The sequence below is a fragment of the Gallus gallus genome, unplaced genomic scaffold, assembly GCF_016699485.2.
Source record: "Gallus gallus isolate bGalGal1 unplaced genomic scaffold, bGalGal1.mat.broiler.GRCg7b scaffold_133, whole genome shotgun sequence".
Taxonomy (NCBI): Eukaryota; Metazoa; Chordata; class Aves; order Galliformes; family Phasianidae; genus Gallus; species Gallus gallus.
The window spans coordinates 1-19,031 of NW_024096085.1; the positions used below are offsets into that span (position 1 = coordinate 1).

The 19,031-nt window shown below is 65.1% G+C and overlaps 1 protein-coding gene across 1 annotated transcript; it reads right to left on the bottom strand.

Annotated features, from left to right (window-relative positions):
* Positions 1–245: 245 nt before the first annotated feature.
* LOC121108968 (adhesion G protein-coupled receptor L1-like) lies at positions 246–14,310 on the bottom strand (the record flags this gene model as incomplete). The annotated part of the gene is made up of 6 exons (XM_040657328.1): positions 14,134–14,310; positions 13,838–14,047; positions 11,439–11,659; positions 7,454–7,520; positions 7,256–7,347; positions 246–414 (listed from the first exon to the last, which is right to left on the bottom strand). Coding segments are annotated over exons 1-6 (876 nt in total), but the record flags the coding sequence as incomplete, so codon positions are not given.
* Positions 14,311–19,031: the final 4,721 nt, after the last annotated feature.

Here is a 19,031-nt window from a genome sequence, read left to right on the forward strand (position 1 = left end):
CCCCCCCCCATATAACCCCCCCATATACCCCCCCCCCCAATTAAAGCCACTCCCTCCCAAATAAAGCCCCCCCCCCCCCCCCAATTAAACCCCCCCCCTCCCCAAATAACCCCCCCCCCCAATTAAAGCCCCCCCCCAAATAAAGTCCCTCCATATAACCCCCCCCAAATTAACCCCCCCCAATTAAACCCCCCCCCTCCCAAAATAAAGCCCCCCCCCCCCCCCCAGTTTAAAGCCCCCCCCACCTTTTTCTGCAGGGCGCAGTGGAAGACGAAGATGAAGGTGCCCTGCAGGGCGTTGCAGGCGGTGAACAGAGAGGCGGTCAGCACCGACTCGCGGGTGACGAAGAGGAGGCCGAAGGCCCACGTCAGCCCCAGCAGCAGCAGCAGAGCGATGGCGCCCAGAGCCCAGGACCTGAATTAAAGGGGGAGGGTTACGAGGACCCCCCGCGCCCCTCTAAGACCCCCATGTCAGCCCCCGTAACGTTGGGATCCCCCTTTCCCCTTTAGAACCCCCATATCCCCCCCCCGTAACACTGGGACCCCCCCCCCCTCCCCTATAAGACCCCCCATAACTCCCCCATAACACTGGGATCCCCCTTTCCCCTATAGAACCCCCATATCCCCCCCCGTAACACTGGGACCCCCCCCCCTCCCCTATAAGACCCCCATAACCCCCCCATAACACTGGGATCCCCCTTTCCCCTATAGAACCCCCATATCCCCCCCCTGTAACACTGGGACCCCCCCCCCTCCCCTATAAGACCCCCATAGCCCCCCCCATAACACTGGGACCCCCCCCCTCCCCTATAAGACCCCCATAACCCCCCCATAACACTGGGATCCCCCTTTCCCCTATAGAACCCCCATAACCCCCCCATAACACTGGGATCCCCCTTTCCCCTATAGAACCCCCATATCCCCCCCTGGAACACTGGGACCCCCCCCCCTCCCCTATAAGACCCCCATAACCCCCCCCATAACACTGGGACCCCCCCCCTCCCCTATAAGACCCCCATAACCCCCCCATAACACTGGGATCCCCCTTTCCCCTATAGAACCCCCATATCCCCCCCGTAACACTGGGACCCCCCCCCCTCCCCTATAAGACCCCCATAACCCCCCCATAACACTGGGATCCCCCTTTCCCCTATAGAACCCCCATATCCCCCCCTGTAACACTGGGACCCCCCCCCCTCCCCTATAAGACCCCCATAGCCCCCCCCATAACACTGGGACCCCCCCCCTCCCCTATAAGACCCCCATAACCCCCCCATAACACTGGGATCCCCCTTTCCCCTATAGAACCCCCATAACCCCCCCATAACACTGGGATCCCCCTTTCCCCTATAGAACCCCCATATCCCCCCCTGTAACACTGGGACCCCCCCCTCCCCTATAAGACCCCCATAACCCCCCCCATAACACTGGGACCCCCCCCCTCCCCTATAAGACCCCCATAACCCCCCCATAACACTGGGATCCCCCTTTCCCCTATAGAACCCCCATATCCCCCCCGTAACACTGGGACCCCCCCCCTCCCCTATAAGACCCCCATAACCCCCCCATAACACTGGGATCCCCCTTTCCCCTATAGAACCCCCATATCCCCCCCCGTAACACTGAGACCCCCCCCTCCCCTATAAGACCCCCATAAGCCCCCATAACAGTGGGACACTCTCTCCCCTACAGAACCCCAATACCACCCCCATAACATTGGGACCTCCCGCACCCCTCTAGGACCCCCATGTCAGCCCCCGTAACATTGGGATGCCCCTCTCCCCTATAAGACCCCCTATGACAGTGGGACCCCCCCCCCTTTAGGACCCCCATAACCCACCCATAACATTATGACACCCCTCACCCCTATAAGACCCCCATAACCCACCCATAACATTGAAACCTCCCGCACCCCTATAAGACCCCCATAACCCACCCATAACATTGAAACCTCCCGCACCCCTATAAGACCCCCATAACCCACCCGTAACACTGGGACCCCCCCCCCTCCCCTATAAGACCCCCATAGCCCCCCCATAACACTGGGATCCCCCTTTCCCCTTTAGAACCCCCATATCCCCCCCTGTAACACTGGGACCCCCCCCCTCCCCTATAAGACCCCCATAACCCCCCCATAACAGTGGGACCCCCCCCCTCCCCTATAAGACCCCCATAACCCCCCCATGACAGTGGGACCCCCCCCCCTACCCGATAAGACCCCCATGTCAGCCCCCGTAACGTTGGGATGCCCCTCTTCCCTATAAGACCCCCATAACCCCCCCATAACACTGGGACCCCCCCCTCCCCTATAAGACCCCCATAACCCCCCCATAACATTGGGACCCCCCCCCCCCCCCCTATGGGACCCCCATAGCCCCCCCATAACACTGGGATCCCCCTTTCCCCTATAGAACCCCCATATCCCCCCGCATAACACTGGGACCCCCCCCCCCTCCCCTATAAGACCCCCATAACCACCCCATAACACTGGGACCCCCCCCTCCCCTCCCCTATAAGACCCCCACGTCAGCCCCTGTAACATTGGGATGCTCCTCTCCCCTATAAGACCCCCCACGACAGTGGGACCCCCCCTCACCCCTATAAGACCCCCATATCAGCCCCCATAACACTGGGACAGCCCTCTCTCCTATAAGACCCCCATAACCCCCCCATGACAGTGGGACCCCCCCTCTCCTATAGGACCCCCATAATCCCTCCCCTATAAGACCCCCATAATCCCCCTATAGATCCCAATAATATTGGGACGTCCCGCACCCCTCTAGGACCCCCCTGTCAGCCCCCATAACATTGGGACGCCCCTCTCCCCTATAAGACCCCCATAACCCCCCCATGACAGTTGGACCCCCCCTCTCCCCTATAAGACCCCCATAACCCCCCCATAACACTGGGATCCCCCTTTCCCCTATAGAACCCCCATATCCCCCCGCGTAACACTGGGACCCCCCCCTCCCCTATAAGACCCCCATAACCCCCCCATGACAGTGGGACCCCCCCCCTCCCCTCTAAGACCCCCATGTCAGCCCCCGTACCGTTGGGATCCCCCTTTCCCCTATAGAACCCCCATATCCCCCCCTGTAACACTGGGACCCCCCCCCTCCCCTATAAGACCCCCATAACCCCCCCATAACATTGGGACCCCCCCCCTCCCCTATGGGACCCCCATAATCCCTCCCCTATAAGACCCCCATAATCCCCCTATAGATCCCAATAATATTGGGACCTCCCGCACCCCTCTAGGACCCCCATGTCAGCCCCCGAAACGTTGGGATCCCCCTTTCCCCTATAGAACCCCCATATCCCCCCCTGGAACACTGGGACCCCCCCCCTCCCCTATAAGACCCCCATAACCCCCCCATAACACTGGGATCCCCCTTTCCCCTATAGAACCCCCATATCCCCCCCCGTAACACTGAGACCCCCCCCCCCTCCCCTATAAGACCCCCATGTCAGCCCCCGAAACGTTGGGATCCCCCTTTCCCCTATAGAACCCCCATAACCCCCCCATAACACTGGGATCCCCCTTTCCCCTATAAGACCCCCATAACCCCCCCATGACAGTTGGACCCCCCCCCTCCCCTATAAGACCCCCATAACCCCCCCATAACACTGGGATCCCCCTTTCCCCTATAGAACCCCCATATCCCCCCGCATAACACTGGGACCCCCCCCCTCCCCTATAAGACCCCCATAACCCCCCCATAACACTGGGATCCCCCTTTCCCCTATAGAACCCCCATATCCCCCCCCGTAACACTGAGACCCCCCCCCCTCCCCTATAAGACCCCCATAAGCCCCCGTAACAGTGGGACACTCTCTCCCCTACAGAACCCCAATACCACCCCCATAACATTGGGACCTCCCGCACCCCTCTAGGACCCCCATGTCAGCCCCCGTAACATTGGGATGCCCCTCTCCCCTATAAGACCCCCTATGACAGTGGGACCCCCCCCCTTTAGGACCCCCATAACCCACCCATAACATTATGACACCCCTCACCCCTATAAGACCCCCATAACCCACCCGTAACACTGGGACCCCCCCCCTCCCCTATAAGACCCCCATGTCGGCCCTCATAGCATTGAGACGCTCCTCTCTCCTATAAGACCCCCATAACCCCCCCATGACAGTGGGACCCCCCCCTCCCCTATAGGACCCCCATAACCCCCCCATAACAGTGGGGCACTCTCTCCCCCACAGGACCCCCATAGCCCCCCCATAACAGTGGGACCCCCCCCTCACCTATAGGACCCCCATAACCCCCCCATAACACTGGGACCCCTCTCCCCTTTAAGACCCCCATGTCAGCCCCCATAACAGTGGGACCCCCCCCTCCCCTATAAGACCCCCATATCAGCCCCCATAACATTGGGACGCCCCTCTCTCCTATAAGACCCCCATAACCCCCCATGACAGTGGGACCCCGCCCTCCCCCACAGGACCCCCATAGCCCCCCCATAACAGTGGGACCCCCCCCTCCCTTATAAGACCCCCATAACCCCCCCATAAGAGTGGGGCACTCTCTCCCCTACAGAAACCCCCATAACCCCCCCATAACGCCATGGGGTTGAGAGAGAGGGTCGTCAAAGGTGGTTATGGGGTCCCTAGGAGGACCTTTGGGGTCCCATGGGGTGGGTTTTGGGGTCCCATAGGGTTGTGGGGCACTGGGGGTGGGAGAAGGGCTCAAAGAGGGCGGTAATGGGGTTCCTAAGAACGTTCTTGGGGTCTCATGAGGGGGTTACAGGGTCCCATAGGGTCGGTTTCGGGTTCCCATGAGGTGGGTTTTGGGGTCCCATGGGGTGGGTTTCGGGGTCCCAGAGGGTTGTGGGGGCACTGGGGGTGGGAGAAGGGCTCAAAGAGGGCGGTAATGGGGTTCCTAAGAACGTTTTTGGGGTCTCATGAGGGGATTATGGGGTCCCATAGGGTCGGTTTTCGGGTCCCATGAGGTGGGTTTTGGGGTCCCATGGGGTGGATTTCGGGGTCCCATAGGGTTGTGGGGGCACTGGGGGTGGGAGAAGGACTCAAAGAGGGCGGTAATGGGGTTCCTAAGAACGTTTTTGGGGTCTCATGAGGTGGGTTTTGGGGTCCCATAGGGTCAGTTTCGGGGTCCCATGGGGTGGGTTTTGGGGTCCCATAGGGTTGGTTTCGGGGTCCCATGGGGTGGGTTTTGGGGTCCCATGGGGTGGGTTTCAGGGTCCTATGGGGTGAGTTTTGGGGTCCCGTAGGGTTGTGGGGCACTGGGGGTGGGAGAAGGGCTCAAAGAGGGCGGTAATGGGGTTCCTAAGAACGTTTTTGGGGTCTCATGAGGGGATTATGGGGTCCCATAGGGTCGATTTCGGGGTCCCATGGAGTGGGCTTTGGGGTCCCATGGGGTGGGCTTTGGGGTCCCATAGGGTTATGGGGGCACTGGGGGTGGGAGAAGGGCTCAAAGAGGGTTCCTAGGAAGGGTTTTGGGGTCTCATGACGGGGTTACGGGGTCCCATGGGGTCGGTTTCAGGGTCTCATGGAGTGGGCTTTGGGGTCCTATGGGGTGGGTTTTGGGGTCCCACGGGGTGGGTTTACGGGGTCCCATAGGGTCGGTTTTGGGGTCCCATAGGGTGGGTTCCGGGGTCCCATAGGGTGGGTTTCGGGGTCCCATGGGGTGGGTTTTGGGGTCCCATAGGGTCGGTTTCGGGGTCCCATGGGGTGGGTTTTGGGGTCCCATAGGGTCAGTTTCGGGGTCCCATGGGGTGGGTTTTGGGGTCCCATACGGTCGGTTTCGGGGTCCCATGGGGTGGGTTTTGGGGTCCCGGAGGGTTGTGGGGGCACTGGGGGTGGGAGAAGGACTCAAAGAGGGCAGTAATGGGGTTCCTAAGAACGTTTTTGGGGTCTCATGAGGGGATTATGGGGTCCCATAGGGTCGGTTTCGGGGTCCCATGGAGTGGGCTTTGGGGTCCCATAGGGTTATGGGGGCACTGGGGGTGGGAGAAGGGCTCAAAGAGGGTTCCTAGGAAGGGTTTTGGGGTCTCATGAGGGGGTTACGGGGTCCCATGGGGTCGGTTTCAGGGTCTCATGGAGTGGGCTTTGGGGTCCTATGGGGTGGGTTTTGGGGTCCCACGGGGTGGGTTTACGGGGTCCCATGGGGTGGGTTCCGGGGTCCCATAGGGTGGGTTTCGGGGTCCCATGGGGTGGGTTTTGGGGTCCCATAGGGTCGGTTTCGGGGTCCCACGGGGTGGGTTTTGGGGGTCCCATAGGGTCGGTTTTGGGGTCCCACAGGGTGGGTTTACGGGGTCCCATAGGGTCGGTTTTGGGGTCCCATAGGGTCGGTTTTGGGGTCCCACAGGGTGGGTTTCGGGGTCCCATGGGGTGGATTTTGGGGTCCCACGGGGTGGGTTTTGGGGTCCTATGGGGTGGATTTTGGGGTCCCACGGGGTGGGTTTTGGGGTCCCACGGGGTGGGTTTTGGGGGTCCCATAGGGTCGGTTTTGGGGTCCCACGGGGTGGGTTTTGGGGTCCCATGTGGTGGGTTTTGGGGTCCCACGGGGTGGGTTTTGGGGTCCCACAGGGTGGGTTTACGGGGTCCCATAGGGTCGGTTTTGGGGTCCCATAGGGTCGGTTTCGGGGTCCCACAGGGTGGGTTTCGGGGTCCCATGGGGTGGATTTTGGGGTCCCACGGGGTGGGTTTTGGGGTCCTATGGGGTGGATTTTGGGGTCCCACGGGGTGGGTTTTGGGGTCCCACAGGGTGGGTTTACGGGGTCCCATAGGGTCGGTTTTGGGGTCCCATAGGGTCAGTTTCGGGGTCCCACGGGGTGGGTTTACGGGGTCCCATAGGGTCGGTTTTGGGGTCCCATGGGGTGGGTTTCGGGGTCCCACAGGGTGGGTTTTGGGGTCCTATGGGGTGGGTTTTGGGGTCCCATAGGGTCGGTTTCGGGGTCCCACGGGGTGGGTTTTGGGGTCCCACAGGGTGGGTTTACGGGGTCCCATAGGGTTGGTTTCAGGGTCCCATAGGGTCGGTTTTGGGGTCCCATAGGGTCAGTTTCGGGGTCCCACGGGGTGGGTTTTGGGGTCCTATGGTGTGTGTTTTGGGGTCCCATGGATGCCATAGGAATTCCTGGGGGGGGGGGGGGGGGTTGGGGGCTCCAAGCATTGCTCTCAGTGCCCCACACAGCCGCTTTTTGGGGTGGTCCCACGGGACGGCTTTGGGGCGGAACCCCCCCCCATCTCCACCCCCATTTTGGGGTGGGGGTCTCAGCACCCACTTGATGCTGTCCAGGCGGCTCGAATCGGGTTTGAGGGCGGCGGAGCTGCGCACCATTTTGTGCAACGTCACCAGCAGGAACACCAACGTCACCTGCAGGGATTGGGGGGGGGGGGGGGGGGGGGGTCCTCACTCAGCCCCACACTGGAACCCAAAGCCCCCCCCCCACCCCAAACCCGCAGCCCCCCCCCCCCCTCACCAGGATAACGAAGGCCACAGGGCCGATGAAGCTCCAGATGAAGTAATTATCCACGCGCAGCCAGCACCTGGGGAGGGGGCGGAGCTCCATTAGGCCACGCCCACCGGGCGAAGCCCCGCCCCCCAACACATAGCCACGCCCCCTAACAACCCAACCCACACCCCCTCTGCTAAGCCCTGGGCCCCAACATGCAAGCCACGCCCCCACCGCTATGCCCCGCCCTCAGGACAAAGCCACGCCCCCTAACGACCCAAGCCACGCCCCCACCACTAAACCCCACCCTCAGGACAAAGCCACGCCCCTAACAACCCAAGCCACGCCCCCACCACTAAGCCCCGCCCACAATCGCTCATAGGCCCACCGCTACCCCAAGCCCCGCCCCTATTGCATGAACTGATGTATGCAAATACAACGGAGCCCCGCCCCAAATAGTAAGCCCCGCCCACAATAGTAAGCCCCGCCCACAATGCCTCAAAGCCACGCCCCCAATGTGGCAACACGACCAATGCCCAAGAGCCCCGCCCCCACGAAGCCCCGCCCCAACACCCGGAGCCACGCCCCCACTCCTAAGCCCCGCCCCCGAGGCAAAACCACGCCCCCAATGCCCCAAGCCCTGCCCTTAAAAGGTGAAGCCCCGCCCTCATTCCTTAAAGCAGTACTGAAGTGCCAGAGCCACACCCCCATGGATAAGCCCCGCCCCTTACTTAGCCCCGCCCCGCAACCTCCCAAGCCCCGCCCCCAACCTCTCATACGCCCGCCGCTACCCCAAGCCCCGCCCCTATTGCATGAACGGATGTATGCAAATACAACAGAGCCCAGCCCCCAACAGTAAGCCCCGCCCACAATGCCTCAAAGCCACGCCCCCAATGTGGCAACACGACCAATGCCCAAGAGCCCCGCCCCCACGAAGCCCCGCCCCAACACCCGGAGCCACGCCCCCGCTCCTAAGCCCCGCCCCCGAGGCAAAGCCACGCCCCCAATGCCCCAAGCCCTGCCCTTAAAAGGTGAAGCCCCGCCCTCATTCCTTAAAGCAGCACTGCAGTACCAGAGCCACACCCCCATTGATAAGCCCCGCCCCTTACTTAGCCCCGCCCCCAACCTCTCATAAGCCCGCTGCTACCCCAAGCCCCAGCCCTATTGCATGAACTCATATATGCAAACACAATGGAGCCCCGCACCCAAGGGTAAGCCCCGCCCACAATGTCTCAAAGCCCCGCCCCCAATGTGGCAACGCAGCCAATGCCCACGAGCCGTCTGCTAAGCTCCTCCCCCTAACAACCCGTGCCATGCCCCCTCCGCTAATCTCCGCCCCCATGACCAAGCCACGCCCCCACCACTAAGCCCCGCCCTCAGGACAAAGCCACGCCCCCTATCACCCAAGCTACACCTCCTCCGCTAATCCCCGCCCCCAATACAAAGCCACGCCCCCTAACAACCCAAACCACGCCCACACTGCCAAGCCCCACCCCCAAAACAACCCAAGCCCCGCCTCCTCCTCTAATCCCCACCCTCAAAACAACCCAAGCCACGCCCCCACCCCTTAACCCCCGCCCCCATGACCAAGCCCCGCCCCCTAACAACCCAAGCTCTGCCTCCTCCTCTAATCCCCACGCCCCTCTGCTAAGCCCCTCCCCATCACAAAGCCACGCCCCCTAACAATCAAGCCACGCCCCCTCTGCTAAGCTGCAACCCCCAACAACCCAAGCCACGCCCCCACCACTACGCCCCGCCCCCAGAACAAAGCCACGCCCCCACCGCTAATCTCCGCCCCATGACCAAGCCCCGCCCCCCAACAACCCAAGCCCCGCCCCCATGACAAAGCCCCGCCCCCTAACAACCCAAGCCCCGCCTCCTCCTCTAATCCCCACCCTCAAAACAACCCAAGCCACGCCCCCACCCCTTAACCCCCGCCCCCATGACCAAGCCCCGCCCCCCAACAACCCAAGCCCCGCCCCCATGACCAAGCCACGCCCCCTAACAACCCAAGCCCCGCCTCCTCCTCTAATCCCCACCCTCAAAACAACCCAAGCCACGCCCCCACCCCTTAACCCCGTCCCCATGACCAAGCCCCGCCCCCCAACAACCCAAGCCCCGCCCCCATGACCAAGCCACGCCCCCTAACAACCCAAGCCCTGCCTCCTCCTCTAATCCCCATCCTCAAAACAACCCAAGCCACGCCCCCACCCCTTACCCCCGCCCCCATGACCGAGCCCCGCCCCCCAACAACCCAAGCCACGCCCCCATGACAAAGCCCCGCCCCCTAACAACCCAAGCCCCGCCTCCTCCTCTAATCCCCACCCTCAAAACAACCCAAGCCACGCCCCCACCCCTTAACCCCCGCCCCCATGATCAAGCGCCGCCCCCCAACAACCCAAACCCCGCCCCCATGGATAAGCCCCGCCCCCTAATAACCCAAGCCCCGCCTCCTCCTCTAATCCCCACCCTCAAAACAACCCAAGCCACGCCCCCACCCCTTAACCCCCGCCCCCCAACAACCCAAACCCCGCCCCGATGGATAAGCCCCGCCCCCTAATAACCCAAGCCCCGCCTCCTCCTCTAATCCCCACCCTCAAAACAACCCAAGCCACGCCCCCACCCCTTAACCCCCGCCCCCATGACCAAGCCCCGCCCCCTAACAACCCAAGCTCCGCCTCCTCCTCTAATCCCCACGCCCCTCTGCTAAGCCCCTCCCCAACACAAAGCCACGCCCCCTAACAACATAAGCCACGCCCCCTCTGCTAAGCTGCAACCCCCAACAACCCAAGCCACGCCCCCACCACTAAGCCCCGCCCCCAGAACAAAGCCACGCCCCCACCGCTAATCTCCGCCCCCATGACCAAGCCACGCCCCCTTACAACCCAAGCCCCGCCTCCTCCTCTAATCCCCACCCTCAAAACAACCCAAGCCACGCCCCCACCCCTTAACCCCCGCCCCCATGACCAAGCCCCGCCCCCCAACAACCCAAGCCCCGCCCCATGACCAAGCCACGCCCCCTATCAACCCAAGCCCCGCCTCCTCCTCTAATCCCCACCCTCAAAACAACCCAAGCCACGCCCCCACCCCTTAACCCCGTCCCCATGACCAAGCCCCGCCCCCAACAACCCAAGCCCCGCCCCCATGACCAAGCCACGCCCCCTAACAACCCAAGCCCCGCCTCCTCCTCTAATCCCCACCCTCAAAACAACCCAAGCCACGCCCCCACCCCTTAACCCCCGCCCCCCAACAACCCAAACCCCGCCCCCATGGATAAGCCCCGCCCCCTAACAACCCAAGCCCCGCCTCCTCCTCTAATCCCCACCCTCAAAACAACCCAAGCCACGCCCCCACCCCTTAACCCCCGCCCCCCAACAACCCAAACCCCGCCCCCATGGATAAGCCCCGCCCCTAACAACCCAAGCCCCGCCTCCTCCTCTAATCCCCACCCTCAAAACAACCCAAGCCACGCCCCCACCCCTTAACCCCCGCCCCCCAACAACCCAAACCCCGCCCCCATGGATAAGCCCCGCCCCTAACAACCCAAGCCCCGCCTCCTCCTCTAATTCCCACCCTCAAAACAACCCAAGCCACGCCCCCACCCCCTAAACCCCCGCCCCCATGACCAAGCCCCGCCCCCTAACAACCCAAGCCCCGCCTCCTCCTCTAATCCCCACCCTCAAAACAACCCAAGCCACGCCCCCACCCCCTAAACCCCGCCCCCATGACCAAGCCCCGCCCCCTAACAACCCAAGCCCCGCCTCCTCCTCTAATCCCCACCCTCAAAACAACCCAAGCCACGCCCCCACCCCTTAACCCCCGCCCCCATGACCAAGCCCCGCCCCCCAACAACCCATGCCCCGCCCCCATGACAAAGCCCCGCCCCCTAACAACCCAAGCCCCGCCTCCTCCTCTAATCCCCACCCTCAAAACAACCCAAGCCACGCCCCCACCCCTTAATCCCCGCCCCCCGGCTCCTCCAGGCCCCGCCCCCTCCCCCCGCCCCACTCACGCCTGGTCTGTGCCGTAGCTCCGGTGGTCCACGGCTGCAGCCACGGCCACCACGAGGGCCGGGAAGCAGTAACCCCCCGCGTAGTAATACTTGCGGCGCGCCGGGTCGCTCTCGAACACCTCGAGCAGCAGCAGGTAGAGGTGGACCCCTTCCAGGCACAGCCACGAGAAGGACGCCAGGAAGAAGTAGTGCAGCAGCCCCGCGAAGATGGGGCAGGCGACCTAAGGGGGGGGGGGGGGGGGGGTGAAAAAGGGTTTGGGGGGGTCTCAGGAGACCGTAGGAGCACCCAAGGGGGGGTGGGGGGGGGAGGGAGGGTCGCTGGGGGGGGATGCGGGGCATAAAGGGGGGCCTAAAGGGGTATGAGAGGGGGTGCTGGGGGATATGGGGGTCTCTGGTTGCAGGCAGAGGTGCCTGGGGTATCATGGGGGGGGCCCTGGGGGGCCATGGGGTGCCGTGGGGGTCTCTGGGGTATCATGGGGGGGGGGGCCCTGGGGGTCCCTGCGGTGCCATGGGGGGCGTCCCTGGGGGGTCCCTGGGGGGTCCCTAAGGTGCCATAGGGGTCCCTGGGGTGCTGTGGGGGTCCCTGGGGTGTCATGGGGGGCGTCCCTGGGGGGTCCCTGGGGGGTCCCTGGGGTGCCATGGGGGTTCCTTGGATACCAAGAGGGGATCCCTGGAGTGCCACTGGGGATCCGTTAGGTGCCATGGGGGGTCCCTGGGGGGTCCCTGGGGTGCCATAGGGGTCCCTTGGGTGCCAAGGAGGGGTCCCTGGGGTGCCACTGGGTATCCATTGGGTGCCATGGGGGGTCCCTGGGGGGGTCCCTGGAATGCCACAGGGGGTCCCTGGAGTGCCATGGGGGTCCCTTGGGTGCCATGGGGTGTCTCAGAGGGGTCCCTTGGGTGCCGTGGGGGGTCCCTGGGGTGCCATGGGGGGATCCCTGAGGTACCATGGGGGGGTCCCTAAGATACCGTGGAGGTCCCTGGGGTACCATGGGGGTTCTTTGGGTGCCACAGGGGGGGTCCCTGGAGTACCAGGGGGGTCCCTGGGGTGCCTTGGTGAGTCTCAGAGGGGTCCCTGAGGTGCCATGGAGGGTCCCTGGGGTACCATGGGGGTCCCTTGGGTGCCATGAGGGGTCCCTAGGGTGCCATGTGAGGGTCCCTGGGGTACCATTGGGGTTCCCTGGGGTGCCACGGGGGGTCCCTGGGGTGCCATGGTGGGATCCCTGTGTTACCATGGGGGGTTCCCTGAGGTGCCATGGGGGTCCCTGAGGTGCCATGGGGGGGTCCCTAGGGTACCATGGGGGTCCCTGGGGTGCCGTGGTGGGATCCCTGGGGTACCATGGGGAGTCTCAGAGGGGTCCCTGGGGTACCATGGAGGTCCCTGGGGTACCACAGGGGTCCCTTGGGCGCCATGTGGGGCCCCTAGGGTGCCATATGGGGGTCCCTGGGGTACCACTGGGGGTCCCTGGGGTGCCACGGGGGGTCCCTTGGGTGCCATGGGGGGATCCCTGGGGTACCATTGGGGTTCCCTGGGGTGCCACGGGGGGTCCCTGGGGTACCATTGGGGTCCCTGGGGAGTCCCTGGGGTGCCATGGGGGTCCCTTGGGTGCCATGGGGGTCCCTTGGGTGCCATGTGGGGGTCCCTGGAGTACCAGGGGGTTCCCTGGGGTGCCACGGGGGTCCCTGGGGTACCACGGGGGGGTCCCTAAGAGGGTCCCTTGGGCGCCATGTGGGGGTCCCTGGGGTACCACGGGGGGGTCCCTGGAGTACCATGGGGGTCCCTTGGGTGCCATGGGGGTCCCTGGGGTACCATTGGGGTTCCCTGGGGTGCCACGGGGGGTCCCTGGGGTACCATTGGGGTCCCTGGGGAGTCCCTGGGGTGCCATGGGGGTCCCTGGGGTACCACGGGGGGGTCCCTAAGAAGGTCCCTTGGGCGCCATGTGGGGGTCCCTGGAGTACCATGGGGGTCGCTGGGGTACCATGGGGAGTCTCAGAGGGGTCCCTGGGGTACCATGGAGGTCCCTTGGTTGCCATGGGGGTCCCTGGGGTACCACGGGGGGGTCCCTAAGAGGGTCCCTTGGGCGCCATGTGGGGGTCCCTGGGGTACCACGGGGGGGTCCCTGGAGTACCATGGGGGTCCCTTGGGTGCCATGGGGGTCCCTGGGGTACCATTGGGGTTCCCTGGGGTGCCACGGGGGGTCCCTGGGGTACCATTGGGGTCCCTAAGAGGGTCCCTTGGGCGCCATGTGGGGGTCCCTGGGGTGCCATGGTGAGATCCCTGGGGTACCACGGGGCTGTCCCAGTGATACCGCGGGTGCCCCTGTGGTCCCATAGGGGGGGGGGCTCCCCCCTGCCAACGCCCCCCCCCCCCCCCCCCAACTCCCCCAGCCCCATTTCCCCACCTGGTACTGCGTCTTATCGATGCCGACGAGGAAGACGAGCTCGGCGAGGAAGAGGCTGATGCAGAGGTTCTTATGGATGGTGGTGCGGTCGGACGGCAGCCCCCGCAGGCAGCAGAAGGCGGAGATGCACACCCCCAAACACACCAGGGCCACCACGATGCCCACCCACGAGATGACCGACAGCAGCACCTCGTTCAGCCTCCCCTGGTACTGCGCACCCAAACCCAAATGGGTTCAAGGCTTTGGGGTTGAGGGGTGGGTTTCTCGACCCCCCCCCCCCCCCCCGGGCCACTCACGCTCTCCCGGTGGGCCATCAGCACGGCGAAGTTGGTGAGGTGGCTGCAGGCGCACGACGTGTGCGTGGCGTTGGTGTCCAACAGGCGGCAGCCCTGCGTGGACCAATGGCCCATCATGGAGCGCTCCGAGTAGTTCCAGAAGGAGCAGTTGGCGTTGAAGTGGTTCTTGGCCTGGAGTTGGGGGGGGATGGGGGGGGGTTAGGATTATATTAAGGGCGGGGGGGGGGAAGGTGGGGGATGGGGGGGGGGGGGAGGGCAGGGGGGGGTTGGAGGGGGGGTGAGGGGGGAGGGAGTGCGTGGGGTGTTATGGGGGGTGTTGGAAATGGGGGTTGGGGCACAGAGATGGGTTGAGAGGGGGATGGGGAATAGCGGGGGGTAAGGGGGGGTCCCCAAAGATAGGGAGGGGGTAAGGGGGGGTCCCAGGGAGAGGGTGGGGGTCCCAGGGGGTCTCCTCAATGGAGTCAGGGGGTCTGAAGCACAGCTGGGGTGGGGGGGGGGGGCTCATGGGGTGGGTGGGGGTCCCAGGGAGGCTCTGAGAGGGAGATAGGGAATAGGGGAGGGGGTTGGGTCAAGGGAAAATAAGGGGGGGGGGCTTGAAAAGGAGGGGGGGGAATAAGGTGGGGGACGGGGGGGGGGTTGGAGGGGGGGTGAGGGGTGAGGGAGTGCGTGGAGTGTTATGGGGGGTGTTGGAAATGGGGGTTGGGGCACAGAGATGGGTTGAGAGGGGGACGGGGAATAGGGGGGGGTAAGGGGGGGTCCCCAAAGATGGGGGGGGGGGTCCCAGGGGGTCTCCTCAATGGAGTTGGGGAGTCCAAAGCACAGCTGGGGGAGGTTTGGAGGGGGGGGTTCCCCGAAGCTGAGTGGGGAGGGGGCTCATGGGGTGGGTGGGGGTCCCAGAGATGCTCTGAGAGGGGAATAGGGAACTGGGGAGGGGGTGGGGGGGGTCCCAGGGAGAGGGTGGGGGTCCCAGGGGGTCTTCTCCATGGAGTTGGGGGGTCTGAAGCACAGCTGGGGTGGGGGGGGGGCTCATGGGGGTGGGTGGGGGTCCCAGGGATGCTCTGAGAGGGGGATAGGGAATTGGGGAGGGGGTGGGGGGGTCCCCTGAGATGGGCGGAGGGGGTGGGGGGGGGCCCAGGGGGTCTCCTCAATGGAGTTGGGGGGTCCGAAGCACAGCTGGGGGAGGTGGGGGGGGGGTTCCCCAAAGCTGAGTGGGGAGGGGGCTCATGGGGTGGGTGGGGGTCCCAGGGATGCTCTGAGAGGGGGATGGGAAAGTGGGGAGGGGGTGGGGGGGGTCCCAGGGAGAGGGTGGGGGTCCCAGGGGGTCTCCTCAATGGAGTCAGGGGGTCTGAAGCACAGCTGGGGTGGGGGGGGGGGGGCTCATGGGGTGGGTGGGGGTCCCAGGGAGGCTCTGAGAGGGAGATAGGGAATAGGGGAGGGGGTTGGGGCAAGGGAAAATAAGGGGGGGGGGCTTGAAAAGGAGGGGGGGGGAATAAGGTGGGGGACGGGGGGGGTTGGAGGGGGGGTGAGGGGTGAGGGAGTGCGTGGGGTGTTACGGGGGGTGTTGGAAATGGGGGTTGGGGCACAGAGATGGGTTGAGAGGGGGAGGGGGAATAGCGGGGGGTAAGGGGGGGGTCCCCAAAGATGGGGGGGGGGGTGTCCCAGGGGGTCTCCTCAATGGAGTTGGGGGGTCTGAAGCACAGCTGGGGTGGTGGGGGGGGGCTCATGGGGTGGGGGAGGTCCCAGGGATGCTCCCAGAGGGACATAGGGAATAGGGGAGGGGGGTGGGGGGGGGTCCCAGGGAGAGGGTGGGGGTCGCAGAGATGATCCCAGAGGGACATAGGGAATAGGGGAGGGGGCTCATGGGGTGGGTGGGGGTCCCAGAGATGCTCTGAGAGGGGGATGGGGAATAGGGGAGGGGGTTGGGGGGTCCCCAAAGATAGGGGGAGGGGGTGGGGGGGGTCTCAGGGTGAGGGTGGGGGTCCCAGGGATGCTCTGAGAGGGGGATAGGGAATTGGGGAGGAGGTGGGGGGTCCCCAAAGATGGGGGGGGTCTCAGGGGGTCCTCTCCGTGATGTTGGGGGGTCCGAAGCACAGCTGGGGGAGGTGGAGGGGGGGGGTCCCCAAAAATGAATGGGGAGGGGGCTCATGGGGTGGGTGGGGGTCCCAGGGATGCTCTGAGAGGGGGATAGGGAATTGGGGAGGGGGTTGGGGCAAATAAGGGGGGGGGGGATTGAAAAGGAGGGGGGGGGGGGGAATAAGGTGGGGGACGGAGGGGGGGTTGGAGGGGGGGGTGAGGGGGGAGGGAGTGCGTGGGGTGTTATGGGGGGCGTTGGAAATGGGTTTTTTGGGGGGGGTGGGGAACAGAGATGGGCTGAGAGGGGGATAGGGAATAGGGGAGGGGGTGGGGGGGGTCCCCAAAGATGGGGGGGGGGGTCCCAGGGGGTCTCCTCAATGGGGTCAGGGGGTCCGAAGCACAGCTGGGTTGGGGGGGGGGGCTCATGGGGTGGGTGGGGGTCGCAGAGATGCTCCCAGAGGGACATAGGGAATAGGGGAAGGGGTTGGGGCAAATAAGGGGGGGGGGCTTGAAAAGGAGGGGGGGGGGGGGGAATAAGGTAGGGGGGGGGTGGAGGGGGGGTGAGGGGTGAGGGAGTGCATGGGGTGTTATGGGGGGGCGTTGGAAATGGGGGTTGGGGCACAGAGATGGGTTGAGAGGGGGAGGGGGAATAGCGGGGGGTAAGGGGGGGTCCCCAAAGATGGGGGGGGGGGGTCCCAGGGGGGTCTCCTCAATGGAGTTGGGGGGTCTGAAGCACAGCTGGGGTGGTGGGGGGGGGCTCATGGGGTGGGGGAGGTCCCAGGGATGCTCCCAGAGGGACATAGGGAATAGGGGAGGGGTGTGGGGGGGGGTCCCAGGGAGAGGGTGGGGGTCGCAGAGATGATCCCAGAGGGACATAGGGAATAGGGGAGGGGGCTCATGGGGTGGGTGGGGGTCCCAGAGATGCTCTGAGAGGGGGATGGGGAATAGGGGAGGGGGTTGGGGGGTCCCCAAAGATAGGGGGAGGGGGTGGGGGGGGTCTCAGGGTGAGGGTGGGGGTCCCAGGGATGCTCTGAGAGGGGGATAGGGAATTGGGGAGGGGGTGGGGGGTCCCCAAAGATGGGGGGGGTCTCAGGGGGTCCTCTCCGTGATGTTGGGGGGTCCGAAGCACAGCTGGGGGAGGTGGAGGGGGGGGGGTCCCCAAAAATGAATGGGGAGGGGGCTCATGGGGTGGGTGGGGGTCCCAGGGATGCTCTGAGAGGGGGATAGGGAATTGGGGAGGGGGTTGGGGCAAATAAGGGGGGGGGGATTGAAAAGCAGGGGGGGGGGGGAATAAGGTGGGGGACGGGGGGGGGGGTTGGAGGGGGGGGTGAGGGGGGAGGGAGTGCGTGGGGTGTTATGGGGGGTGTTGGAAATGGGTTTTTTGGGGGGGGTGGGGAACAGAGATGGGCTGAGAGGGGGATGGGGAATAGGGGAGGGGGTGGGGGGGTCCCCAAAGATGGGGGGGGGGGTCCCAGGGGGTCTTCTCCATGGAGTTGGGGGGTCTGAAGCACAGCTGGGGTGGGGGGGGGGCTCATGGGGGTGGGGTGGGGGTCCCAGGGATGCTCTGAGAGGGGGGATAGGGAATAGGGGAGGGGGGTGGGGGGGTCCCCTGAGATGGGGGGGGCTCAGGGGGTCTCCTCAATGGAGTTGGGGGGTCTGATGCACAGCTGGGGTGGGGAGGGGGGGGCTCATGGGATGGGGGGGGGGGTCCAGGGACACCCCCAGGGGGGCACAGGGAAGTGGGGAGGGGGTTGGGGGGTCCCCAAAGATAGGGGGAGGGGGTGGGGGAGGGTCCCAGGGTGAGGGTGGGGGTCCCAGGGATGCTCTGAGAGGGGCAGAGGGAATTGGGGAGGGGGCGGGGGGTCCCCTGAGATGGGGGGAGGGGGTGGGGGGGGCCAGGGGGTCTCCTCAATGGAGTTGGGGGGTCCGAAGCACAGCTGGGGGAGGTGGGGGGGGGGGTTCCCCAAAGCTGAGTGGGGAGGGGGCTCATGGGGTGGGTGGGGGTCCCAGGGATGCTCTGAGAGGGGGATGGGAAAGTGGGGAGGGGGTGGGGGGGGGGTCCCAGGGAGAGGGTGGGGGTCCCAGGGGGTCTTCTCCATGGAGTTGGGGGGTCTGAAGCACAGCTGGGGTGGGGGGGGGGCTCATGGGGGTGGGTGGGGGTCCCAGGGATGCTCTGAGAGGGGGATAGGGAATAGGGGAGGGGGTGGGGGGGTCCCCTGAGATGGGGGGGGGCTCAGGGGGTCTCCTCAATGGAGTTGGGGGGGGTCTGATGCACAGGGAAGTGGGGAGGGGGTTGGGGGGTCCCCAAAGATAGGGGGAGGGGGTGGGGGAGGGTCCCAGGGTGAGGGTGGGGGTCCCAGAGATGTTCTGAGAGGGGGATGGGGAATTGGGGAGGGGGTGGGGGGGTCCCCTGAGATGGGGGGAGGAGGTGAGGGGGGGGTCCCAGGGAGAGGGTGGGGGTCGCAGAGATGCTCCCAGAGGGACATAGGGAATAGGGGAGGGGGGCTCATGGGGTGGGTGGGGGGTCTCAGGGATGCTCTGAGAGGGGGATAGGGAATTGGGGAGGGGGTGGGGGGTCCCCAAAGATAGGGGGAGGGGGTGGGGGGGGGTCTCAGGGTGAGGGTGGGGGTCCCAGGGATGCTCTGAGAGGGGGGATAGGGGAATTGGGGAGGGGGTGGGGGGGTCCCCAAAGATGGGGGGGGTCTCAGGGGTCTCCTCAATGGAGTTGGGGGGTCTGATGCACAGCTGGGGTGGGGAGGGGGAGCTCATGGGATGGGGGGGGGGTCCCAGGGACGCCCCCAGGGGGGCACAGGGGGAAGTGGGGA